This window comes from Bactrocera tryoni, chromosome 2 (assembly GCF_016617805.1).
Source record: "Bactrocera tryoni isolate S06 chromosome 2, CSIRO_BtryS06_freeze2, whole genome shotgun sequence".
Classification (NCBI taxonomy): Eukaryota; Metazoa; Arthropoda; class Insecta; order Diptera; family Tephritidae; genus Bactrocera; species Bactrocera tryoni.
In genome coordinates, this window is record NC_052500.1 from 38,258,381 (window position 1) to 38,285,418 (window position 27,038).

The 27,038-nt window shown below is 36.2% G+C and overlaps 3 protein-coding genes, 1 long non-coding RNA gene and 1 other non-coding gene across 6 annotated transcripts in view; 3 read left to right on the forward strand and 2 right to left on the reverse strand.

The window, feature by feature from the left end:
- The window catches only part of LOC120767618 (chitin deacetylase 1), a 40,146-nt gene that overhangs the window by 11,765 nt on the left and 1,343 nt on the right, over positions 1–27,038 (forward strand). The window contains exons 2-4 of the mRNA XM_040093775.1: positions 17,449–17,694; positions 17,933–18,069; positions 18,136–18,289. Coding sequence (XP_039949709.1) covers positions 17,449–17,694; positions 17,933–18,069; positions 18,136–18,289 — 537 coding nt within the window. The remainder of the gene's footprint in view (positions 1–17,448; positions 17,695–17,932; positions 18,070–18,135; positions 18,290–27,038) is intronic.
- Positions 7,923–9,300, forward strand: LOC120767620. Of its 2 annotated transcripts, none has more exons than XM_040093777.1 (4): positions 7,923–8,130; positions 8,184–8,282; positions 8,340–8,510; positions 8,640–9,300. In XM_040093777.1, exons 1-4 carry the CDS (start codon positions 8,107–8,109, stop codon positions 8,715–8,717), a joined length of 372 nt encoding a protein of 123 aa, XP_039949711.1. In that variant the 5' UTR covers positions 7,923–8,106; the 3' UTR covers positions 8,718–9,300. The 2 variants fall into 2 exon arrangements, with proteins under 2 accessions (XP_039949711.1, XP_039949712.1); XM_040093778.1 differs by having other exon boundaries at positions 8,343–8,510.
- On the reverse strand, positions 9,173–10,680 carry LOC120767619 (protein ALP1-like). Its single transcript, XM_040093776.1, has 2 exons — positions 10,461–10,680; positions 9,173–10,396 (listed from the first exon to the last, which is right to left on the reverse strand). The coding sequence occupies exons 1-2, from the start codon at positions 10,540–10,542 to the stop codon at positions 9,585–9,587; spliced, it is 894 nt and encodes a 297-aa protein (XP_039949710.1). The 5' UTR covers positions 10,543–10,680; the 3' UTR covers positions 9,173–9,584.
- On the forward strand, positions 14,095–14,301 carry LOC120769850. The gene has a single exon (XR_005704896.1). It is a non-coding gene; the product is annotated as a small nucleolar RNA U3 (small nucleolar RNA).
- Positions 25,448–25,921, reverse strand: LOC120767621. Its single transcript, XR_005704707.1, has 2 exons — positions 25,667–25,921; positions 25,448–25,609 (listed from the first exon to the last, which is right to left on the reverse strand). It is a non-coding gene; the product is annotated as an uncharacterized LOC120767621 (long non-coding RNA).

Here is a 27,038-nt window from a genome sequence, read left to right on the forward strand (position 1 = left end):
AACATCAGAAAGTTGTTAAATTTATGATTTTTAGCTTTTGACGCTTTTTTTTTTTAGACGCTTGTTGGGAAAGGCATGCTCGGGGAGACGTTACGGCGTCTGTTTTTATGAAAAAAGCGAGATCGCTTGTTGAATGTGCACCTGCGTTTATGAATGAAAATGTTTGGTTGTAAGATTTACTACATTTGGGCTTCACCAATTTGGCATATATATTGACTATTTGAGACAATTGTTGATTTTGTAGAACAATGTTTCAATTTTTTGTTAACATGTGTACGCAGATGCAGTGGTGTAGCTACAACTTCGGGCGCCCGGGGCCAAGGATGTTCTGCCGCCCCCCTTTATCTACCTACCTACAAGTTTCATGAGGTGGTTCGAACAAAAGTGAATTTTTACAAAATATCTTCGATATTAAGTATATAAAATTTAGGAACTAGCCACGCAAATTCTGAAGTTCCAAAATTCTCACAATACGGTTTTTGAGGAAATTAATAGTAAATTTACAAGACATCTTATTAAAAAAAACCATTTTCGCCCTATATCTTATACACTTCTGACACAATTTGCAGGAATTTTTGCCCGAATTGGAGTTTTAAATACCATTTTTGAAAATTTGGAGAAATAATAGTATTTGTTACATTCAAAGCATAGGATAACTGTGAGAGCGACACTTCGCGACAACAAATTAAAAATAAAGATACTGTTCTGATACTGGACGCATATGTTACATGACATTTTTATTTTCTGCTTGACTTCTTCCATTATTCTCGTTTCGTGGACGTTCCTCAGTTTGTAAACATTCAGTATTTTGCTTATTTCTGTTAAATAGCAAAATGGTGAATTCCTTACTTCAAGTTTTTCAGCTCTGTTGGCCGTCCAATCGAACATTATACAGAATTCAATATGCACCTTCTTTATGTCTTTACATTCTCTGTGTCATCATCCTGATCATTTATATATCTATGTATATATATCCCTACATGTTGCGAGAATATAACAAACGCAATTTCGTCGTTTGAATTCTCATTTTGGTAAATAAATTATTAAATATATTCGTATAATGAAGAAAATACTTTCCTTCGCTAAATGCTTAATTTTAAGTTTTTGCTTTGTTTTTGAATTGGCGATTACAACAGACATGTTCGAATGGATGATAAACTGCCAGAATCAACTCGACTGCAAAATTCGTATCTAAAGGCTGCCGAATTGTGCAGCAGATACAGTTCTAATAATTAATAAATATTTCAGTATTTTATTTAACAACTAGTAGCAACCCGCCCCGGCCTCGCACGGAAATAAAATATAAGGCCTATGTCACTCACTGAAAAAATGATTAAAATCGATCCCGTAGTTTTGATTTATTCATTACTGCCCGTGGCTCGTACGCGTTACTTTTGGAGTAAAACAATTCCCCTTTCTTTATACCATGAAGACTTCCTTGCTATCTTTGGAATATCTAAATTCATACCCTACATTTTTTTTTTGCATTTTTACATATTTATTTTATTTTTACAACAACAATTAATATATTACAGAAGGTCTTTATATACAACGTTCACAGCTTTCTTGTCATTCGACAATACAAACATGTTTTCTCTTGAGGTTACTCTTGAAAGAGCAACATACAGGCCATGTGAAAAACAGTCAACGCTCAAATCTAAGCCTGCAACGTTGAAGGTTTGACCCTGCGATTTATTAATGGTCATTACAAAAGATGTCTTTACCGGAAATCGTAAACGTTTAAATTGGAATGGTAAATCCGATGGTATCATAGGGATTCGGGGAATCAATACATCTTCTCCGGTACCACATCCTGTGAGTATTGTGCACTCTATTATGAAAGTTTTCAGTGATTTTACCAGCAAACGCGTGCCATTGCAAAGTTTAGGTGGATTCAGGTTTCTTAATAAAATAACAGGACAACCTACTTTCAACACCATTTTGTGAGGAGGGAGTCCAGACGGGTTCAAAGAGTTTAGAAATTCTGTAGGAAAATGAACAGCTTCTTCCAAATCGAGAACAGTATCGACCGAGTAGTATATTTTCGTCGGCGCATCAACCTTTGAAAGAATCAAGTTATTTACTTTATCTACTTGTTCGTTAGTTGGTGTCAGAATAGCTCTTTCTTTAAACCAAGATATTGTCTTACAACTTATGTTATCAATGTCAGGATAGACATTGTTGACTAACTCTTGGATGTTGTCTATCAAAACACAAAGGTTTTCTAGGTTAATCCTTCCCTCACTTTGTGTTAGTTCTCCATCGCCAACTTTTAGCAGCATCTCTGGAAATAACGTGAAGATGGCGAAACCATCATATTAGTTTTAAGCTCTAATTTATTGACATGTGACCAAAGGTTGGACCCTTTTAGGGAAGCATTTATTTCGTCAGCTCGTGTTCCTCGAGTCACAACTGGTAGGATTTGACGGAAATCTCCTGGGAACAGAATTGTACATCCACCCATAGGTGAATTTTTGTTGCGCAAATCGCGTATTGTCCTATCCAGTGCTTCCACAGACGTCTTGTTTGACATGGTAGCTTCGTCCCAGACTATTAATGAGCAGTCACGCATCAATTTTCCTTTATTGCTCTGTTTAGAAAGACTACAGATGCTGTTATCATCATTGGTGGCGATTTTCAGCGGGAGCTTGAATGTAGAGTGTGCGGTTCGGCCTCCTTCCAAAAGCGTAGCGGCAATACCGGATGACGCAACAGCTAACGCAATTTTTCCGGTAGATCTCACTTTTTTAAAAGCAGATTGATTAAAAAGGTTTTTTCTGTGCCTCCTGGGGCATCAATTAAAACAATTTCCCTTCATTGTTATCAATTGTTGATTGTAATGCATCGAATACTTTTTTCTGATCGATGTTTAATCGTGGCTCATCTTAAGCTATATTTTGTAGAAGTATCGTTTGATCGTATGATGTTTCTCTTGTGTATTCGGCACTGTTAGTTAAATCTGAGTTAGTAGTATTAGCTGGCATCGGCAGCCCAAAATCCTTGATCGATTTACCCGAAAGTAGTTGCACTACTTTGTTTAATTCAAATAATTCTTCGTCAAATATGTTTTGATCATATTGTACATCATCTGAGTTTAACTCTCGCCGTCGCCGAATCAGAATGTCACTGGCCATATTTTCTTGAAATTTATGCCATAGATTGACAGAATCCGTTACTTGACAAAACACTACTATGACGGCAAATAAATATCTTAATGATGTAGCTGAACTACAAACAGCTGCTTCTAATAATGTGTTTTCCCAGTGAGAATCGTCTTCCAAGAGCCCCAAAGCTTTGCATGCTGTTTGATAAGTATTGTGTACAGTTCTAAGGTGGGCAAAGGATGTCGGGCCTTTTACAATATGAAGTAACATTCTCAGAGCATTCGATGTTGTTGGGATGAATCACGTAGACTCTGCCAAGAGCATCCGTTTTTTTTACTCCGGGGAAACCATCAACCGCAGTACCTTGTTTTCGCCGTTGAAAAGTTTTAGAACTCTGGTTCCATATATAGTAACTTGAAAACTCTGTCATATGTCAGTATTTTCGCGAAATCATCTTGAGCACTTAACTTGAAGAATGCTGTCAGTGTTGTATCCCGCGGGTTATTAGCAACTTCTTGTATATTGTTCTCAGTGAAATATACTCTTTGTCCATTTTCTAAATGAACTGCAAGGTGGACAATTGTGGGAGACAATACAGTACAATACCTCCATACAGCTTCAGAACTGCAGATGTTACGTCCAGACTGATTTATTTCCACTTCATTTGGTGATTGTATGCTGAAAGTGGCTTGATCACTGCCTTTATTAATGTACTTAGTAACATATTGGATTGACTTTATTGAATTGCACAACTCCACGTTGATGTGGGCATCAAAAATTTACAAAAGATTAAGATTAAGCGGATTATAGGGAACGATCCATCGGTTATCAATATCATTGTTTCTGACGGTAGCAATTCGCCCACCCTGCTCTGACGATCGTCGACGATATTTGGGGTATCCGTCATCGCTAGCACTTGTTTGAGTTTGGAACGACTTCGGAAAATTTTTGCTGCATTTAGAATCTCGCATACATGGGGAATTCGGGTTTAAAGTCCCGCAAGGGCCGTGTACCATATGTTTCTTAACGATTTCGTACAGGATAGGATCTTCATCTTTATCCGGTAATTCAGCTGAAATAACCCTGTCAATTTGGTTTGGTCTAATTTTGTTCACTAACCACACCAGCAGGTGTACATGTGGCAAGCCACGCTTCTGCCATTCTATTGTGTACATATGACAGCGCGGCGGACCGAATATATGAGACTTGTTAATAAGGTGCAGGAGTTTCTGTACTTTTAAATGGAAGACTCTGTTAACTATATCGTATCTGTCTTGTGGATTTAAATTGGTGTTAATATTCTCTTGGATTTCCGGCCAATTTGTCTCTCCCTATCTCGGGTGCGGCGAGCCTCACGCTCTACTGAAGATTCTCTCTCTCTCTCAGCTCTATATTTATCCCGAAGCTGACTGAATCGGGCCTCACGCTCTGCTGACGATTCTCTGACTCTCTGAACCATATGCCTATCTCGATCACGCCTGTGGCGAACCTCACGCTCTACTGAAGATTCACTCTCTATCTCAGCTCTATATCTATCCCGAGCCTGACTAAGGCGAGCCTCACGTTCCGTTGACGATTCTTCATCTCTTGCTGAACGTAGTCTTCTGGCGTTCACTGTACTTCGACCTATGTCCGAACGACGACGTCTTCCAGACATGACTTCATAATTTCAGTACAAAATTTACTCAGTTTATATGTATGATTAACTATGCACAAATTGCCATATTATTAATATGTGCCGCAGTAAAAAATATGTAAATACTTACCATTTAGAAACATAATAAAATTACTGATGTAATATCTTCAAAAATATTCATATTAAATCAACAATGTATTTAATGTATTTAATTGGATAAGGATAAACGCTGTATTGATTAAAATCGCTTCGAAAATAAGCTATTAGTTGTCGCAAAAAGTAAATGACAAAAAATGTTATTGTGGGTGTAGTCGTTGGAATCGTTAGCAAATTTAACGCGCTCCGAATCAATAAAAACTATTCAAAAACTGTATTTTAATTATTGAACGTGAACAGAGCGGTTTATTTCGCTGGAATTTGATTTTAAATGGTGTCACAGAATCGATTGGATTTTCGTTTTTTCGAACATACACAAAACCAATATTCGAATCAGCTGTTCACTAATGTGACAAATATTATGAATGCAATTTGAATAAAATTTGAAATGAGTTCAGCACATTAGCTTTCCCACATAACTTCTAATGTTTCATTCGGTTGACAGCGAACAAACACACAAACAGTTTTTTTTGGAAAAAGTGCTGCTCTTGTTTAAACAATTTTGGTTAAATAAGAAATGAATCAACTATTTTTTTTGATGCAGAACGAAAGTAAATATTTCAAAGTTTAACTTCAAGTAAGTTTCATTTTAATCGGTGGATTCTTTTATGATGTATGGCTGTGTAAACAAAAAATGTATGGTTTTTACCACATTTTGTCCCTTTATATATTTCTTCACATTATAATGACATAAACCTTCCTTTTCAAGCAATCTATCTATTAAAAAAACCGCATCAAAATCAGTTGCTTAGTTTTCAAGATTTAAACATTTAAGGTCACATAAGGACAGAAAAAGTGACTTTGTTTTATAATATGTAGTGATGTAGTAGTGAAAATCGAGGGCGAGTTAAAAGAAAAATGTCCTACAAGAACGATGATCAATCATATGACAATCACTAGTGACACTACTTTCTATCACTGGCGCAGTGCAAATTTCTATCACATTTTTAAGGGCAATATGAAAAAGTTGACAAAAACTTTTGTATACATGTGATATTGCATTTCTTTCTTACATACTGGGTTTAACAACCTGAACAACATATAGCTACACTGCTCACTTCAACGGTGCTTAAATTAAAATTTTGTCATTAATGATATAAATCTCTGCCATGAATGCCTGTAATGCTTGATGTCAACATCATGCATGTGTGACTATATAATGCAGTTGTGACAGTCATATATGATGTAAACACATGTAAAAATTATGCATTTATGAATTTATTGTAATTTAGTTTATTTAGAAAAAATTAAATTCATTTTAATTCATGTAATATTCATTCATTCATTATAAAAAAATTGTGCAAAAAAAAAAAATTAATGTAAAATTAAAGCTTCATTTTTTTGTTTTAATTTGTTTAGTTTTTAAATTTAATTATTGTTTCCGTTTGTTTTTTAAATAAGTACGCTGCTTTAATCTGTGATGGCTGAGCAGTATTGACCGCTTTATATTTTGTTCGAAACTCCTACACCCTTGTTGTTGAAACACATCTAACATGTAGCAGCAGGAAGTGATAGTATTGATCGGTACTGATACAATCTTTAAGAACAAATATACCAGAATAAGGCAAAAACTACCTAAACTCAGTCGATTTTCAATTATGAATCTCATCTAAACTTCTAGATATGTGGCCAAACTCTGATGGGATAAATTTAGAGACATAGTCAAGCTTTTCGTTAATAATAGTATGATTGGCCTTTTTTGTTGCAAGTTTAAGTAATTTCTTTGTTACTCCTAAGTCGACTAAGTGCATACTATCAAGGAGAAACTGGGAAACCATCCCAAAATCTCATTCTTCCAAAATGCTCTTTTTGAATTTGAAATCTTCCAAATGATTCTCAGGATTTGAACGTAACATAAACGTTGTATCCGATCTTTAGGAACAGACTCGTTTTTGAAAACTTACTCTATTTTTTTTGGTAAGTACTTCCTGGCAGCATTTTGGACAACCATTTTTGCCGTTGTGTGATATAACACCTGTTACAAAAGCCCTCGCTGGGGAGTCACAAACAAAAAGACGTTTTAAAACGTTTGGCTTAAATCCAACTTTAATGCCGGTTGCCCTTAGCGACACGACCTCGGCATAAAATTCAGACATGAATAGATCTATATTACTTGGCTTCTTGAACCCGGAATAGCATGCTATCATAAACGGGCTTATATTAGGGAAACCTACAACTGAACCCAAGATAGGCCATAATACCCTGTTTGAACTTTTATACAATTTTAACTCATCAACTCCTATATCTAAATAAACCTTATTTTTCCCTTCCAAGTAATTAAACGGACTTGAAACAAAATAGTTTTGAATTCCTAGGTACAAAAATTCTCCATCCTGCATTTTAGTGATATTTATTTTTTCTTTAATAGTATTTAATAGTGTTTTTGCAGATAGTGGCATACCATCAACACCTACTTTGTGCAATGTTTTTAGAAGATCTTCTAAAGCGATTTTCGATATGTTGTTTCTGATAGTCCACGACTTGATTTCATTGCATTTATTTATTTCGACATTATTTTCTGAAACGACACTAAACCCTATAGAGGTGGACGCTTCGGGCTCAGAATCAGTACCTACATCGCTAATGCTCAAAGTATCACTAGCATCACTTTCATAATTTTCTACCACTGAACCTACCACTGAAGGATCAGGTTCCCTATTGCTTACAAGAGGAATCCTTTCAAAAAGCGCACTAGAACTTACACTTCCACTTTCCCTTTCCCCTTTCAAATATTTTTGTATAACTTTTATGTTGGACTGGAAAGTCCGTTTTTCTTTAGAAAGACAATTATTAAAATGTCTTCTTTTCATTTCACTCATTTTTTTATTGTTTCAAAATATGTATGTATATTCCACTTCGAAATATATTAACTTTAATTTTATTTCACTTTTTTCACTTTTGCACTTGTTTTCTTCTACTTTCACTATATTTTCGTGTTTAATAAGAATAAGATCTTACAACGGCTGATATACTCACAACGTGTCATAAAGCATCGTAAAATCATAAGTTTTTTCGCTAGTGTAAAAAATTTGTTGTTGGATTGCATACTAAAATAAGTTTACTCAAATACAACTCTGAACGCTATGTATTCGGTTCGTCATAACTGATCAGCTGATTTCTGTTTACATCAGTTTGCTTTTGTGTTGTGGTTACATTTGTGTTTAAGTTTAAATTACTTTCAATTTTCTATTGTCGAGGGTTTTCGGAATAATGGAGCAATATAATGTTATACAGGTAATATAAAAATGCATAATAAATACAATTTAACCAATAAAATGCGCTTTTAGACAGAAGCAAAGCTGGTGCGTTCCAACCCAACCAGAAAGTGGCTGTTTGAAGAGGAAAAGTCGTCGATTGAATTTTTGACAAAAACACGGAAATTTGAGGTATATCTATTAATTAAAATACAACTCAGAAGGAATCTATTATAATTTTAATTATAGAAGCCATCGTCTCAAATGTATTATAGACGATTCGCAAAGGAAAGCAACATTGCGGTGGACTGGAAGCTGACACGCTCGAAGGTTCGTTATATGCGTACAACATATAACAAAACAAAAGCATGGGAAGGCTCGACGGGTGTGCAGAGAGTATGGAAGGCGAAACTATGTAGGGTAAGATTTTGTTTTGTAAATAAAACTAAATTTTCATTGAATGACTAGTAAATCGCATCAGAACTTGAGAATTTAAATGTTATTCATTCTTCTAGTGTTACTTAGAATAACTAAACATTTTTATTTCAGCCACTTTACTTAAAATGTGTACGTTTTTTTATGAAAAGGATGAAATTTTCCGCTGTAGAGTGGTTGAGTCAGCAGTAATCGACGAGAGTTTGGAGAACAACGAAAATTATTCGGAAGTAGACCTATACGAGTCTTCTGCGGCTGTATGCGAAGGCGAATTTATAAATAAGACAATTCGTAAAGGAATATATTCCAGAACTGCGGCATCAGATATTCTGCAATTTCAGTCTGAAATGATACAGCTGAAAAAGCAGAAAATTGAGCATGAAATGAGTTTTAAGGAGAAAGAGTTGGAATTAAGAGAAAGGGAATTGATGATTAAAAAAAAAAGAAGTGGATTTAAGGGAAAAGCAAGAATTATTTCTAAAAGACAAAGAAATGGGGATGAAACTACAAATATTGGAAAGTAATGAAAAATTAAAAATAATGGAAATACAAATGAAAGAATGGTTGACAATGGAGGAATCGAAACACAAATCCAAATAAGTGCAAAGGAACTTTAAATTACCTGAAGTGAATTAATGTACCTGAAGTTTATTTTTAATAATTACTTTTTATATTAATTTTTTAATAAAAAAACAAAAAAACATTTTTACATATGTACTAATTAAACTAATGAATAGTAAATACTTGTATACGTTTAAATAATGATGTATTTTAAGTTAATCTATGATTTTGTATGAAGTCAAGAACGCTAGATCTTGTGTTACTTCCTGGTGGTAAGCTATATTGAGGTGGGTTAATTTCAACGCTTTCTTCGTTTTCAATTTGGAAATTGATTAGCATATTATGGAGAATGCAGCATACCATGATCCACTCATTGCATTCTTTTTTATTTCGCTCATTTATCATTCTAAACTTCAATTCCTTCAAGCTACCGAATTTTTCTTTTAAAATGCCAAAACAATTCTCAATTCGCACATGATATTTTGAAAAGTACTTATTTTAACTTTCTCTTTCTTCCATAGTGTAGTCCGTACTATTTTTCCTGAACGATGTCAATAAAAATTGTTTAAGTGGATAGGCGCTATCTCCAGCAATCCACTGAGAGTTAGATAAAAATCGTTGAGGATGTTTTGCAAGCGGGCTATTCAAAAAGAATTTGGAGTCATAAACACTTCCAGGGTATCCTATTGTGACTTGTCTAATTCGTAGCTTATAGTCACAAATTGCTTGCATTTTAATAGCATATTGGCGTTTTCGTGAATAAAAAAGTTCGTGGTTTTTGGCTGTCGCTTCAGCCAACTTTAGTTCGGATCCATCAATATAGCCTATACAACCTGGCATCTCTTTCCGCGTTGCAGTAACAATTTCCAACCGTTCATTTTCATTTGGCCAAAACAGAAACTTCTCTTTTAACCTCAATATTGCTTTGAATACGCGCTTAGTTATATTTTGAATAGTGCCTCCATCATCCACGCCAAACAATGAAGCAACCTTTCGTATAGATAATCCATCTCCGGAAGATCCCAACCTAAATAGCACTATTTTTAATTGTAAGTTTAAAGCAAGTTGTGCTCCACTGGAATTTGTGTTAAATACACTACTGTCCTTTATATACTCTAGTATGCGGCGAAATTCGTCCGGGCGAACACGAATCATTTCGTTAAAACGGCTGTCATCAAATTTCCTAAGTACATTATGTCGCCATTGGGATGACTTTGGTATTCCGAGATGCACACTTCTACGAGTGTTTAATAAGCAAAGTAAACTCAATGAAAAATTTTCAAACATTTCGTCATCATCTTCATCGTCGGCTGGAAAATAATTTTTACGTAAATAAATATCAAAGTGAGACTTGCTTATAATGGTAAAACTTACTTGAGTCAAGTATCATCAGGTTTAATGCCTGTTTCTTGCACAGCGCATCCATTATTTTAAAATTTTCACTTCTCCTTGGCATTTTGAATGCGAAATACTTATTTCTGCAAATATTCTAATATATGTTTTTTCAATCAGCTGATTGATAAGTTATTTACGACAACAAATTTATAACGACGTGTTCACAACGATTGTATTTTTTCTTAATTTTTGTTTATGACTTATAACTTTATGACACGTTGTGAGTACCCCAACAGTGTATGTATGCATGTATGCCCACACTGTGTGTATATAGCTATTTCAGATTTGCACGTGTAATCTTAGCCCGAAAGAAAATAATCTGAATCGTCTCTTTCTTACTTGTGGATAGGTATACAATAATTTAATTGTAAATTAAATCCATTACAATAATATTGTGCCGAACACGGATGATGGAACAACATCGAATCGACGTGATACATCCACAATGATACATCCATCTCGCACAAATAAATTAGGAAACTTTGGGGGAAATTTGGGAATCAGAGAACATTTCAGCAATTGGCACAAATACATATATCCAATTCCTAATCGAGAGGCTGAACCAGTAGCGGCCGTATTCATCAACAACAACAATTGGGTGACGAGATATGGTGTTACAATGGAATTACGTTGTGACCAACAGAGGTCAAAACAGCTTAATCAGGAGAAGTCCCAGAAACTGGGTATCAGGAAAACGGATGGAATTATCTTCAATAAGAGAAGGATGAACAACAGTTTCCTAGAAGACGAAACTAACAACATAAATGCTTTGTGTTTGATACCACAAAAATGTCGAATCGGTATGATAAGACTTAAGTGGAGGGCAGAGAATCGACAATAAATTGGTAGAATCAACAGCACAGTGAAATTCGTAGTTTAGTAGTATAAGAGCTGACGGCTTGTGCAACAGACACAGTTCTAGTTAGAGTGTACCAAACAATTGAGATATAAGTAAAAAGTTGTAAGGTAAGATAATGTGTAGTAAAGCGGTAAGTTGTTGGAATTAGAAATAATGATAAGTGAATAGTCAATAAGTTGGGACTTTTACAAAGTAGACGATTTATAGCGAAATACAATTTAAAATATAACAAGCAATTGTTGAGAAAAGGCTTGCTTGTAGGAACGTCAAGTTTTTCTCTTCTTCTTTAAAAATTATAAGAAAATTCCCTGCATGAAGGGTATCAGTTAGCAAACGTGTAAGCGTCGTGTTATTGTTAACTTTTGCAAACGTTTGTTACTTTTAGTCAGAGAATGGGAAAAATGTCAGACATCGCAATTTGATGTTCAATGGTTTTCTCGCTCTAACCAATGGAAAATATGGCATGCTCTCTTGCTCTAACAGAATGACATATGTATGTACATTTGTTATCAAATCTCTTTACAATTTATTAAGGATAGGTTAGCGCATAGCTTACTTAAGTGTTATGCATAGAAAAAAATTTTTGCTACCCAAATTTCTGTTAGTGTTATTTTGGTTAGCGGTTTGTTACCTTTAATATATAAGCATGTTAGCGCGTTTGTCACCCATTTCTTAGCAGTAACACGCATACCTGTTACCTCGATATGTTATATTTGTTACCCATTTTTTACTTCTAACAATTTTTTTTTAAATAGAATGCAGTTTTTTATTTATTGTAAAACCATATTGAATTAAACTAATCCTCAAAATTAATTAACATAATATATGTATACATAGCGTGTCATAGCGTTAATTGAGACTTTCAAAGTAATTAATAGAAAAGTGTCTTGTCATTTTTAATGTAAATATTCATAATATTACATGTTATATAAACAGAACCCAAAACACAGGTATAAATATAGCTTTAAAACAATAACAATATTAAATTTCTTTCTATAACTAAGAGCACTTAGTAAGTTGGAAAGTTCAAGCGAAGCCAGGTCCTTCTCCATTCGGTCCTTCCAACGGAGTGGAGGTCTTTCTCTTCCTTTGCTTCCCCCGACGGGTACGTGGAATACTTTCAGAGCTGGAGTGTTTTCGTCCATTCGGACAACATGACCTAACCAGCGTATCCGCTATCTCTTAATTCGCTGAACTATGTCAATGTCCTTGTATATCCCATACAGCTCATCGTTGTATCAAATGCGATATTCGCCGTGGCCAACGTGCAAAGGACCATAAATCTTTCTCAGAACCTTTTTCTCGAAAACTCGTAACGTCGAGTCATCTGATGTTGACATCGTCTAAGCGTCTGCACCATATAGCAGGACGGGAATAATGAGTGTCTTATAGAGTTTGGTTTTTGTTCGTCGAGAGAGGACTTTACTTTTCAATTGCCTACTCAGTCCGAAGTAGCACCTGTTGGCAAGAGTTATCCTGTGTTAGATTTCCAGGCTGACATTGTTGGGGGTGTTTATACTGGTTCCTAAATAGACGAAATTATCAACAACTTCAAAGTTATGACTTTCAAAAGTGACGTGAGAGCCAAGTCGCGAGTGCGACGACGGTTTTTTTGATGACAGGAGATATTTCGTCTTGCCCTCGTTCACTGCCAGACCCATTTGTTTTGCTTCCTTGTCCAGTCTGGAGAAAGCAGAACTAACTAACCAAGTTTCTGTAATACTTTTCTTAATAATCTTGTTTCATATACACATTCAAAAATCATCGCGATCCTTTGCCATCTCTGCCAAAATAACGCCGCCGATAAAGACTATATCTTTTCGTAGCGGATCTGCAAACTAAAATATTTTTATTTTTTTTCAGTTACATTTTTTCATTTGCAATAACTAACTCAATTTATCCTCACTTGTACGATGTGCTTGTATTATTCCAGTCATATATCGATATTTGCCGTTTGTATGGTGTTAAACACTGACCCAGCGATGTCTTGTCCTTCGGCGTTTATTACATAAATATTGTTGGAATAGCGCCTCAAAACATTTAAACCATCGGGTAACTGTAGTAAACGAAAAAAATATTATATTAGTAAAATTCGTTAGTTGAAAGCAATTTGTGACCAGTTCAGTTGTTCCCAACCCTGCTCACAGTTTCATCTCGATTCATAGGTGATATAGCAAAGTTTCTCCTTCATCATGCAGTTTCAAAGGCATAGGTTTGATTAAATGTATAACCATCAAGCAACTGCAACTGTAAAAAGGTAATGTCATAATTTTATTAAGCTTATTTTGTCTAACTTTATTGAAGTTATACTTCTTATACGAGTTCGGAAAAGGTTGCGTTAAATTCATAAATGCGCAACCTCTACCAACAACACAATGTTGCGATGCTTATGCTATTGTTGTTTTTGTAGAACAATGTTTCAATTTTTGGTTGGTGACATATTCAATCAAAAATAAATTCTGTTGGGATTCGAACCTACGTTCTCGTCGTAACTTTTCAAGCACTTACCCCCAACACCACCATCGACACTTGTATTGCGTTGTCATAATTATGGTTTGGTTATGCATGAAAGAAATACACAATGGATCGCCGATTGTTATCTCTTTCCTTGCTGCTGCGCATATGTATGTTTGTATGCTTGTGTATTATTGAAGTTATACTTCTTTTTCTTTCGTTTGTCTTTAATGTCTGCGAATTCTCAACTATTTTGTGTGACTTTTGATTGAAATACTCTGCGTTGGCCTTTGAAAAATTAAGACTATACTTCACGGCATCATTTCTGTACTTAGTCTTCATTTACATTGTTTGGAAATCGGCCCGCGATGACGAGGTACATATATCGTTTTATCTCACAGCGTGAGGTTTATGACCTTCCTTTCTAATTTTGTTTTGTGGCATATAAGAAATGATGTTTCTTCGAAAATCGCTCACTTACATCAGATAAAACGACTTCTGAGTGGTGATTTGAATGAATAAATTCCAAGGTTTTACACAAAAATAATGCAGTCAATAAGTACAGTAAGCTTATGTATGCTTGCGCATTATTTTTCTTTCGTTTGTCTTTCACTTTTGCGAATTCTCAACTATTTTGTGTGACTTTATTTCTTTTGTTTCTGTTTTATTTCTGCGAATTCTTTGAATTTCTCAACGCGCGTATGCGTATACATACATTCATATGAGCCTGTGCAGATACACAAGATAGGATAGAAGATGTATGCCTTTTAACATCGTATACTATACTAATAAAAATGTTTCTTACCAATAGAAATTAAATTTATCACAGCAATATTATGTATATGTATATTAGGTATGCTTTTGTAGAATATTTGCTTTCGCAAACATACAGACAAATGTGCAAACGACATAATATATGTATGATTGTTTCGCATTATGCTTCTACGCCGGTCAAATTTCTATACAAAAATCGACTGAAATGCATGAGAAAATAAAATGGACAACTAGGGCAAAAAATTTAAAAAAAAATTATTGATAATTAAATATAAATGAAAATACATGTAAATTTACTTACATTTATTTAAATTTATTAAAAAACTTATTTAAATTTATTAAGGAACTTATTTAAATTTATTGAAAAACTGCAAAGAAAAATAAAAAGAAAATTCGTTTTACTTTGGCCCAGTTTTGTGCGCAATACAAATGCAACGCCGATAATGAATACAAGAAATTGACTAAACACCATGATATAAGATATACAAATTATAATATGACAACCCAATTCGAAGAGTACAAAAGAGAGATGGTTACGCTGCATATTCCCTACCGCAACGAAGAGACAGAACTACTTTCCGAGTCAAAATTCCTTCATTTAGACTTTGCTTTATAAAATGTGCATAATGAATTTAAATGTTCTAGTTTTCTTTCATACAAAATGATATGCGTTTCTGAATATTAAGTGCCACTTACTTTAAACACATATCGTGTGATATCACGGCCAGCAATGTTCAGTCGTTTTTATAAAATTACTCCAATAATTTTTTCTCAGCTTAATAATTAAGTTAACCAAACTATTGCGCATTTCCCAGCTTCGGTTATTAATTATTCTTCTTGAATAATTGCGTATCGCCTTTTCTCTTTTAACATATTAATATGTAGATAAGCTTGAAAGTAGATAGTTTTTCTCTTTCTTACTTACGCTTTCTCCCATTAAATCGAAAATTGCACAAAATGTAACTGTGTTGGTGAACAGCTGGAAATGCTTCAATATGTTTGTGCAATCTGTTACCTATGTCTTGCAGGGTTAGTATTTCGATACGGTTGAATTTCGAAAGCCTTTACCCTTTCTAACTTCAAGGGGCATCTCGACAGGCAATTAAAGATTGATGAAAATTTGTACATTTGATTTTTAGACAGTATTAGGGAGATTCTTTTACTCTTGCACCTTCGGTATTCATTCTTAACAAAAGCTGTAAAAAATTCATTCGAATTTAGATATAATTAAAAAATCTATTTAAAACTTACCTTCCTCAACAATTTAACGACGTAATATGTCCTTTTGTAAAATGACAGGTAAAATGACAGTTAGCAGAGGATTGCAACTATTTTTTACGTGTTATTGCACGAAAATAAAAAAATTTTTTAGTCTGACATACATATGTATTTTACAGCCATTGCAAATATTTTTCTGCGTGTGTTTTGTTGTTGTGTCGTTGCAAGCTCTAAAATTCGTGCGGGGATTCTTTTGTCGCTCATTATCGGCGAAAAGAATCCTCGTCTGAGCATGCACATACATGGCTCATGACGTTTTGACAGTTTTGAGTTCTCACAATATATGTTTTGTGAACTGTTTTCCCCGCGCATTCACAATAATCAAACTAGCTATAGGTACGCTAACCTCAACTTGGTAAAAACGGTTCTGCCCGGTAATGAACTTTCTTTTTCAAAAGTGGCCATACACGACACCAGGAATAATGGGATGCCCAACTCCTCTCTCACTGGAAGTGAGAGAACAATTGCTAAACGTCAAAACCACCTAAACTTTGACAGTTGACTGGATTGGGGAGGTTTTGACGTTTAGCAATTGGAAACGAGCGATGGCCAGATTGAAATCTTACCAAAAAAATATGCAAACGGAGGAATTTGTTGCCGCTGTTCAAGATCGCTATTAAAAATTTAAAACAATGAAAATCAAAGAAATGCGAAATTTAAATATATTTCATGAAACGTTTTGTAATTTGATGCATAATAGAAATCATTTTCTATTACAAATGATTAAAAACATTCATTAATTGACAACTAACAGGCTTAATTCACCTTATTAAGTATTGAAAGATCGAAAGTCAGTTGTTTTAATATATCATAAAATCATAAAAAAGGATTTAAATGGTTTCGCCATATATTAAAAGTCCAATATATAATAATTTGCAATCGTAATAAACGTTGCGCGTTTTAATTTAAATGCCCAAAAATTCTTATTTTGTTCGATGTGGCCACAATGGAAAATGTTATAAAAAACGCTTATTTTGAGGCGCTCTCACGCTGGAATAAGTTGGGCATCCCATTATCCCTGTACGACACACATGTGCGTTCAATCGGTATGTGTGCGACTGCTGTTTACTCGTGTATGGGTTTGTACCACTCCATGTTCGCGAAAATGTTTGATTTTTTACGATTGGTGTGCAGTATGGCGCTGTGTGCACACAAAATCTCATTTTTCTCATGTCGCCGAATAGGAAAGATCGCGGACTAACAATTTTCCGCTTGCTTGTCGCATATGTTCACTGTGTGAAGAACGAACGCAAAATTGATTTATATGTCGTGTATGGCCCTTTTAACTGACAGATGACTGCTTATCAGACATTGAGAAAACGACTGTAATATCGGTATTCTGCTTGTATACTACTACTACTATACAGTATACTACTATACTGTATCTGTCAGAATACCAAAATGAGACTCCTGACTAACAGAGTCACTAAATTACGATTGTGACAATTAGAGACATGAGACAATCGTGACAAGCAGAATACCGATATAAATGACATTACTGTATTATCAAACCTAACTGATTTGGTATTAGGAAACTAAATTACTCGAACACCATTTTTTCACATCATTTGCTTGCATCATTAATGTTTAAATTTTTCTTAGCACAATCTTCTAATTTGTTTAAACGTAATACACGGCCCAGTATAGAATGTTTGAAAAATGATCGTTTCTATCGTGATCCGCATCGACCGGTACATAAGATTTGGACCAACACTGAATGTTCAAGGTACTTCCTTTGTTTAGATGGTGACGTTTTTGAATTCAAATGCTCGGAGGGGTTATTATTTGATGTTGTCAGACAAATTTGTGATTTTAAGCAGAATGTGGATAACTGTGATATTACTGCAGGTAAGAAAATGTTTCTTCAAATTTTGATACACATTTTCTAGAATATATTTATACGAAATATTGGCACCCGAATTTCGTAAAATTATAATTAATTAGTTGTTAATGAAAAAATAACATAAAAGCATACAATGAAAATATTCTATTACTTTTTTCCTTTTAATCATAAGCATCTGCCACTCTATATTATGTTATTTCTACTCACATGTATGTATTTATGCAAATACTTGTTTTGTTAAAGAAAAACAAATCCCAAAACCACTATTGGAAAAAGGTGGATGCAAAGACAAAACACATTTAAGTTGCGCAGACGGCACTTGTCTACCAAGCGAATATTTTTGTGATGGATCCGTTGATTGTCCAGATGAATCCGATGAGGTAAATTATATTCTAAATGTTTACCACAGGCTTTAGAGCACATAATATTATCAAAATTTGTATTAGGGTTGGTGCGATATGGATAATGACCCCAATGCTGCTATTTCATGTGACATGCGTAAATGCCATTTACCCGACTGTTTCTGCTCTAAAGATGGTACACAAATACCAGGACAATTAAGCCCAAATATGGTCCCACAAATGATAACGTTAACGTTTGGTAAGCAATGGAAGTAAATACATACGAGGTGTGTTCAAAAAGTATCGCGAATTTTGAATTTTCGCGGGTTATTTATATTCGAATTTTTTGTGGCGTTATGTTGGTACTCATGTCTCTCACTTATGCCGACAAGCTCGGCTATTTTGAATGTTCATTTAATTGTTGACAGCTGCTTTGCTTGCACGTGTTTTGGATGGTCTTCGATTTTTACCTATTCAAAAAAATGGATCAAAGAACCTGTATCAAATTTTGTGTGAAAAACGAAATTAAGTGCGCGAATGCATTCCGAATGTTGACTGTGGCATACGGAGAAGCTACCTTGGACCGAAGCAACGTTTATCGGTGGTACAAAATGTTCTCAGAAGGCCGAGAAGATGTGAACGACGAAGAGCGTGCCGGACGCCTGAGCACTTCAACAACAGACGAAAAAATTAATGAAGTGGAGAAAATGGTATTGGCCAATCGTCGAATCACCGTTAGAGAAGTTGCTGAGGAACTAAACATATCGACCTGCAAGTTATGCGCAATTTGCGCAAAGCAATCCGCTAGAAACGGAAAAACCGTTGGCACAAGTGTATAATATCTCATGGGGATTACTTTGAAGGGGACAAAATTGATATTCATGAATAAATAAATAATTTTTGAAAAAACACAAAATTCGCGATACTTTTTGAACACACCTCGTATATATTTATAAGGAGTTATCGGGTGTAATTCCTGGCGGACCAGGATTCCATAAGCGGAACGTATTTTAATTGAATAGTTAAAATTAGAATTATATTGATAGCTGACGTATATTGTGAGAAAGATTAAATCCCGCAGTAAAAAAACTGGTTGGACCTTATCAATGTGACTTTAGGCCTAGAAAATCACTAACGGACATTCGCAATGCACCATATCTTGGAAAAGATTCAAGGAAAGAGGATTGACACACATCACTTCTTCGTTAATTTTAAAGCTGCTCTTAACATCACGAAAAGAAATTGTTTTTATGTCGCAATGTCTGAATTTCCCCCAAAACGGGTGCGTGAACTGACGTTGAGCAATACTTCAAGCTCGGTCGGGATCTCCCCGAGCCATTCGATACCAAATGAGGTTTCTGACAAGTTAACTCTCTATTCTGCGACACCTTTAATCTACTGCTGAAGAAAATAATTCGAGCTGCAGATCTGAATTGAAAATACACAATCTTTTTTAAGACTGTACAACTGCTGGAGTATGCTGATGATCCAGTCTCCAGTCTGGATAATGAGGCGAAGCAAATGGGTCTAGTAGTTAACGAGGGCAAGACGAAACATCTCCTGTCCTATCAGACTCGAAATTCACAAAAACATGTACCACCAGGACTGAGTAGGCAATTGAGAATTAATGTCTTCTCTTGCCGAACAAAAATCAAACTCTAAAAGTCGCCCATTATTCCCGTCCTGTTATATGGTGCAGAGGAATGGAACATGAGAACATCTGATAATTCGACCCTAATAGTATTCGAGAGTAAGATTCTATAGAAGATTTATGGTCCTTTGCGCATTGGCAACGGCAAATATCGCATTCGATGGAACGATGAGCTGGAGGAGTTATACGACGACATTGATATAGTTCAGCGACTTAATAAGCAGCGATTACGCTGGATTGGTCATGTTGTCAGTATGGATTAAAACACTCCAACTTTGAAAGTATTCGATGCGGTACCCGCCGGTGAAGCAAATTAAGAGGGAAACCTCCACTCCGTTTTTAAAGATCAGGGGCAGAAGGACCTGGCTGCATTTAGTATCTCTAAGTGGTGCCAAACTGCGAAAAGACTGACGCGATGTTGTTAACTCAACTATAAGCGATAATCGTAAGTGGTGAAGAGAAGAAGGAGATTACTTCGAATGTGTATTTAAACGATGTGGTTAGTGGTATAATGGGGTATAGTTATGCTTCTGGGTAAGCAGTTACAGCGGCATTCAAAGCGATTTTGGTGCAGGAGTATATAAAACGACTAAATAGTCTATCAGAACGTAACCAAGGCAACGTATTTGTGTGCCAGGTCACAAAGGTATAGCCGGGAATGAACTAGCCTGCACCGTAGCATCCACCAACATGGTAGGATCGAAACCTTTTATTGCGGTTGGTCTCCATACCATAAAGGAGCAGGGAAGAAGCATTGGTAACAACTCCTAAGCATGCGCCATGCCAAGTTTCTTATGGATGGTTATAACTTTAAAAGGTTTAAATATGTTATCAACCTCTCAAGGGGAAAACTTGGGCTATTTGTTGCCTTCTACGCTGGCCATTGTAAGCTCAAGAACCAGTCATTTAATATTTGCCTAGCTTCTGGTGCTTCAGAACACCTACTAATTGACTGTGTGCAGTGGGGCCAAGATAAAGGCTCTTGGATCCATGTTTACAAATAGGGATCAGTATGTTGGAATTTATCAATTAACTGTGGCTACTTGTAGTCTAGGTCGCGGTGCAATTCTCACTTACTTCCTACCCTTGCGTTCTCCCCGCGCGCCCTGGAAATATGTGGAACCCTTGTGTAAGATGCGGTTGCCAACTCATGTGGAACCTGGGGTCACGGCTAAAAGAGAGGAAGCATCAGTGGAGCCATTCCGAGCGTCTGTTCATCAGAAGTGCGGCTGCGAACGGGCGGATGTAAGACCCCAACTTTTTTTTGCAGGTTAAAGATGGGAAATGCCTTCCACATAATGCCCTTACAGTAACGGTATGCGCCACATGTAAGTCACTAAAAACCCCAGTCTAAGGAACCGTCGCCTACCCTAGAACCACATTTGCATTACTTCCGGGTAGCGTTCCATATTTCTCATTGAGAGATTTATAGCTGCCCACTTGCCATCGTACCACATAACTGCGAATTTCTGGATAATCCCCCAGTTTGCTTCACTCTCCAGTACGACGCCATTATGTTGTCCGCGTTTATTGGCCGAACCAGGTCTTCTACGGTGGTGCGTTCTCGTTACCATCACTCACACTTAATGAAAGTGTGCTCAGCGGTGTCTTTTGCCGCTTCGTTTTATAAGCATGACGGCTCTTCAACTTTTTCGATTGCGTGGAAATATTTTTTTGAAATATCTGTGATCGGATAACAACTAAGTTGTGTAAAAATAATAAATAAGTTTAGGTATTTTATTAGTCTGGCCGTTCATCTCCCGCGACCGTCATTATCCCATCTTCGTTGTCGTAACGTGTCTTTCTTTATTCGATCAATTACGCTATTGATGTTTTCGGAGGTTTTCTTTTGCCTTTCGTATGCTAGCCAACCGGGGCATTACCGCTTATAATTAATTTTGCTTCGCATGAAACCGTTCGGCTGGTTGATATCTTCGTAAAAGTAGAGGCTGAAATCAACACCGTCCAAGAAAACTTTTCAAAATAACATTGATTTGATCCCACGCTCCAACGAAAGAGAAGGATGATAAGACCAAGATGCCGTTTATGAACGGCTGCAGCGTGCTTATGATAACTGCCGCCGCAACGATGTAAAAGTTACGCTTGGCGATTTTAACGACAGGATGGTTCTTGGTTTTTGGTCTTTGGTACAGCAGTCGGAAAATTCAGCCGTCTTAGCAAAACCTCTCCTTATGAGTTGAAGCTCATCGACTTGACAGAGGCCGGAAATATGGCTGTCTCCGGATCAAAATGTTTCTAACTAGGCCGATCATGATGTGATAAGTGAATGACACGCGTCCAGTGACCTTGACATGCGGACGCTCCGGGGACCTAACATTGACTCGGAACACTATCTCATTGTAGCGAAGATACGCACCTGACTATGTACAGCAAAGCACACCCGTCAACAGGGAAGATACGATGTTGAGAAGCTACTATCACAACCGAGAGCGAAACATTTTTCTTTTCGACTTGAACTCCTGTCCTCTGAGAGCACTCACCAGCAACTTGGTATAAGGGAACTGTGTGTCGGCATTTCAATATCCTTACGTACAGCTGTAAGCGAAACTATTAGTTTTTGTAAAGGTCGAAAGAACAGCTGGTGCGATGAGGACTGTCCTGTCTCAGTGGAGAGAAACCGGACACCCTAATTGGTGTCGAACAGCACACGAGCGGGGCGGGATAGAAACCGAGTTGAATAATAACGCACATGCCAACAAAAAAAAGAAAGAGGGGAATGTGTGAGTAGGAAGAGTTTGAGAAGTTGGCCGACAGACGTTACCTTCGAAAATTCTACGAAAAGAGGCGGCGAATAACGGAAGGTTTCAAGACCGGAGCATACTCTTGTATAACCCAAAGAGGTGTTCTAGATGCTATAGAGGGAAACTTCGCCAGCCTGTTGAACGGCAGTAAAGGTGTAACATCTGGAGATGGCGAAGCCGACAAGCTGCATGCATCAGCTTCTTTGCCTGATACGGTCGGATGAAGTCGTGCCCGATAATAGGAACCTAAGTGTGCTCTGCCCATTCCACAAAAAGGTGACCCATAATCTGCGCCAAATACCGTGGGACAAGCCTCCTCCACATCGGATACAAGGTTCTACCGAGTGCACTGTGTGAAAGATTAAAGTCCACCGTCAAAAACTGATTGGACCTTATCAGTGTGGTTTTAGACATGGAAAATCAACAACCGACCAGATATTCACCATGCGTCTTGGAAAAGTACCGTGAAAAGAGAATCGAAACACACCACCTTTTCGTCAATTTCAAAGCTGCTTTTGTTAGCACGAAAAGGAGCTGCCTTTATGCCACGATGTCTGAATTTGGTATGCAAATACAAAAAGCTCCGTCAGGATCAGGAAGGACCTCTCCGAGTCGTTCGATACCAAACGAGGTTTGAGGCATGGCGACTACCTATCGTGCGACTTCTTCAATCTGTTGCTCGAGAAAATAATTCGAGCTGTAGAACTTAAAAGTAGGTAAAATCTTCCATAAAAGCGTACGCCTATGATATTGATATCATTGGCCCGAACATCCGCGCCGTTAGTTCTGCTTCCTCCAGACTGTATAAGGAAGCAAAGCAAATGGGTCTGGTGGTGAACGAGGGCAAGATATCTCCTTTCATCAAACAAATAGTTGTCGCAATCGCGACTAAACTACCACGTCACTATTGACAGTCATAATTTTGAAGAGAAAATCTCTCTTGACGAACAAAGACCAAATTCTACAAAGCACTCATCATAGCCATCATGCTATATGATGCAGAGGCATGGACGATGACAACTTCTTATGAGTCGGCTTTACAAGTTTTCGAGAGAACGGTCGATGGAACTCTATGAGATATACAACGACATTGATATAGTTCTGCGAATTAAGAGTCAACGGCTGCGCTGGTTAGGTCATGCTGTCCGGATGGAAGAGAAAAGTCCAGCTTTGAAAGTTTTCGATTCAGGACCCGCCGGTTGAAGCAGATTAACAGAGAAATCTCTACTCCGTTGGAGAGATCAGGTGGAGAAGGTTCTGTCTGCACTTGGTGTCACGAAGTCAAACAGCGAAAAAAGCGACAGGTGCGCTATTATTAACTCTACTATAACCGCATAAGCGGTATCTACGCCTGAGCATGTTCAAAAAAAACAGTTACGAATAGCAAAAACTAGCAAACTCACTTTTCTTCGGTTTTCTTGCAAACTGTTGTAGAACCAATTTTTTTTAAATTTTTTTGGAAAACACAGCTTTATTTCGAAAATACATATATATATCTATATAGGGGCAACGCCGAAATATCGCTATATAAATTGTGACAAACAAGTGCCCGGAAATTGTAAACAAAACGCAAAATATTTAATTATACAACAATATTTTGTCGGTGGTGTAAATCCCCACCAGATGTAATGCACTTATGCCAACGATGTTGCAGTCCTTGAAACACCTTTCATAAGTACCTTTTGGAAAGGTCTTCAGCTCCTTCAGCAAATTTGGTTTTGCCTCTTCGATCAACTAAAAAATAGTTCCAAGGTGTGGCAATTTCAGTTAGGAGCAAGAAAAAATCACGCGGGTCCAAATCTGGTGAATACTCTCGTTTGATGGTATTCATTGCGTTTTTGGCTTTAAGTTCGGTCACAATCGTGGCTCGATTCGAGAAAATTCAGCTTTTCAGGGACGAGTAGGGCAAGAACGCATTTCATACCCCAAATATCCCAAAATCATTTGAACGTCACGTAAGAAATAGCGAGCTCTTTTGCCATTTCTCTAACATTTGCCTGATGATTTTCAAGCACCATATCTATAATTTATTTTTATATTTTCATCAGTTTAATAGCTCGAGGGTCGTCCAGAACGAGCCATGTCTTTAACTATCTCTCGACCGTCTTTGAAGGCCTTAGCAACTTGTAAGCTTATGTTTTCGATAAAACTGAATCACCGTTAGTCTTTTCCAATATTCGCCATGATTGATTGATTGATAAACGAGGAATGCACCGCCAGGAATAAAATTCTACTAAGTGCTACCAAAGTGATGTGATCACTATTGGGAAACATGGATCAAAGGGCCTTTAACCTGCGTCTGCAGACTGCTGCACAGTCAATTCGCAGATGTTCTGCTGTTTCAGGCTCAAGAAGCTAGACCCATGTTGTGTAAATGCTTCTTCACCTTGCTGTGGGCAGTGTAAAATGCGACCAGTAGTATGAGATTATCCCTAGGGAGGTTAATTGCATATTTAAATCTGCTGAGATTATAAGGACATTCTTACCAACTTAGTAAAATATATATTTTTTTTTCAAATAACATTTAGCCGGAGAATTTAATTACAATATCCGTGTGCTTTTTGTTTTAATGTACGTATGTAAGTATGTACTTACATATGGTATACCCTAGTGAAATAGCTATAGATGCAAAGAGTTTCTTTAGGTTTTTTATTTCTATATAACAGAATATTTTTTCAATATAGTTTTCTTTGTTTGTATTTTGTGTTCATTTGCATTCTTTTACAGCCCTATTCACATGCCCTCACAGAAATGACCACCATCGCTATTTTTTCCGCTAGGTTTCTGATATTTGTGAAGTTTTCCTTATGCTGACGTGATTTCAAAAGCTCAAATGCTCACAATTTCCTCACAAATAATAGAAAGGAGGAACTATTCTTTCAAAGGCGTTAACTGTTATAAATATAAGTATTCGCCTATTACAATAAATATACTTATATCTTACGGCCCTTGTACATTTAACTTTCTCCTAAGTATGAATAAAAGACATACATATGTATGTATGTTTAAGTAATTCGTACAAAATTTTATTTGTAAATATGTATGAATGTATTTAATACATGTGCGAATAAAAATATACTTGTGTTATTATATATACTGCATACTGTATATTAATATACTGTAGTGCTGCAGCTGCTCTTAAGTTTTTCTTTCACACTCCGAAATCCTTAAAATAAATGCAATTATTATATATGCAACAAATTTAATAGATTTGTAAAATTACTCAATTTTCTTGGGCGTTCATTTCTTAATATTGCTTGGTCTGTTTTTATTTTCCTCACAAATCAGATGAGGTTTCCTCAGAATATACATAGATAAAAATGAGTAAATAATGTACAGGTATTTTTTTTAACAAAATATCTTAAAAAAAATGCGTTTTTGCATAATCATACATTTATCAATTGGGCAAAATTTGTTTAAATTGCTTTAAATTTAATATTCCTGATATTAACAAATATATTTTACGCTCTTCGATATACTTTTTATAAACATAATACTTTAAGAAAGATACCATAAATAAACAAGTAAGAAAGTGCTAAGTTCGGGTGTCACCGAACATTTTATAGTCTCGCATGATAAAGTGATAATCGAGATTTCATTATCCGTCATTTACATATTTTCTTATTTTGCTGTAAAATTAATTAGATTAGATCAATTTGTGTACTTTGAGTATTGAATTGTATTTTCATTTCCTAATGTATATATTATACAGAGGAGGGCATCAGATGGAATTCAAAATAGCGTTATATTGGAAGAAGGCGTGGTTGTGAACCGATTTCACCCATATTTCGTAGATGTCATCAGAGTGTTAAGAAAATATTATATACTGAATTTCATTGAAATCGGTAGAGTAGTTCCCGAGATATGGTTTTTGGTCCATAAGTGGGCGACGCCACGCCCATTTTAAATTTTAAAAAAAAGCATGGGTGCAGCTTTCTTCTGCCATTTCTCCCGTAAAATTTAGTGTTTCAGACGTTTTTTGTTAGTCGGTTAACGCAACTTTAGTGATTTTCAACATAACCTTTGTATGGGAGGTGGGCGAGGTTATTATCCGATTTCAATTTTTGAACTGTATATGGAAATGCCTGAAGGAAACGACGAGAGTTTGGTTGACATAGCTGTAGTAGTTTCTGAGATATGTACAAAAAACTTAGTAGGGGGCGGGGCCACGACCACTTTTCCAAAAAAATTACGTCCAAATATGCTCCCTAAAGCGATCCTTTGTGCCAATTTTCATTTTATTATCTTTATTTATGGCTTAGTTGACACTTTATAGGTTTTCGGTTTTCGCCATTTTGTGGGCGTGGCAGTGGGCCGATTTTCCCCATCTTCGAACCTAACCTTCTTACGGAGCCAAGAAATACGTGCACCAAGTTTCATCATATCTCAATTTTTACTCAAGTTACAGCTTGCACGGACGGACGGACAGACGGACGGACGGACAGACAGACATCCGGGTTTAAACTCTACTCGTCACCCTGATCACTTTGGTATATATAATCCTATATCTAACTCTTTTAGTTTTAGGACTTACAAACAACCGTTATGTGAACAAAACTATAATACTCTCCTTAGCAACTTTGTTACGAGAGTAT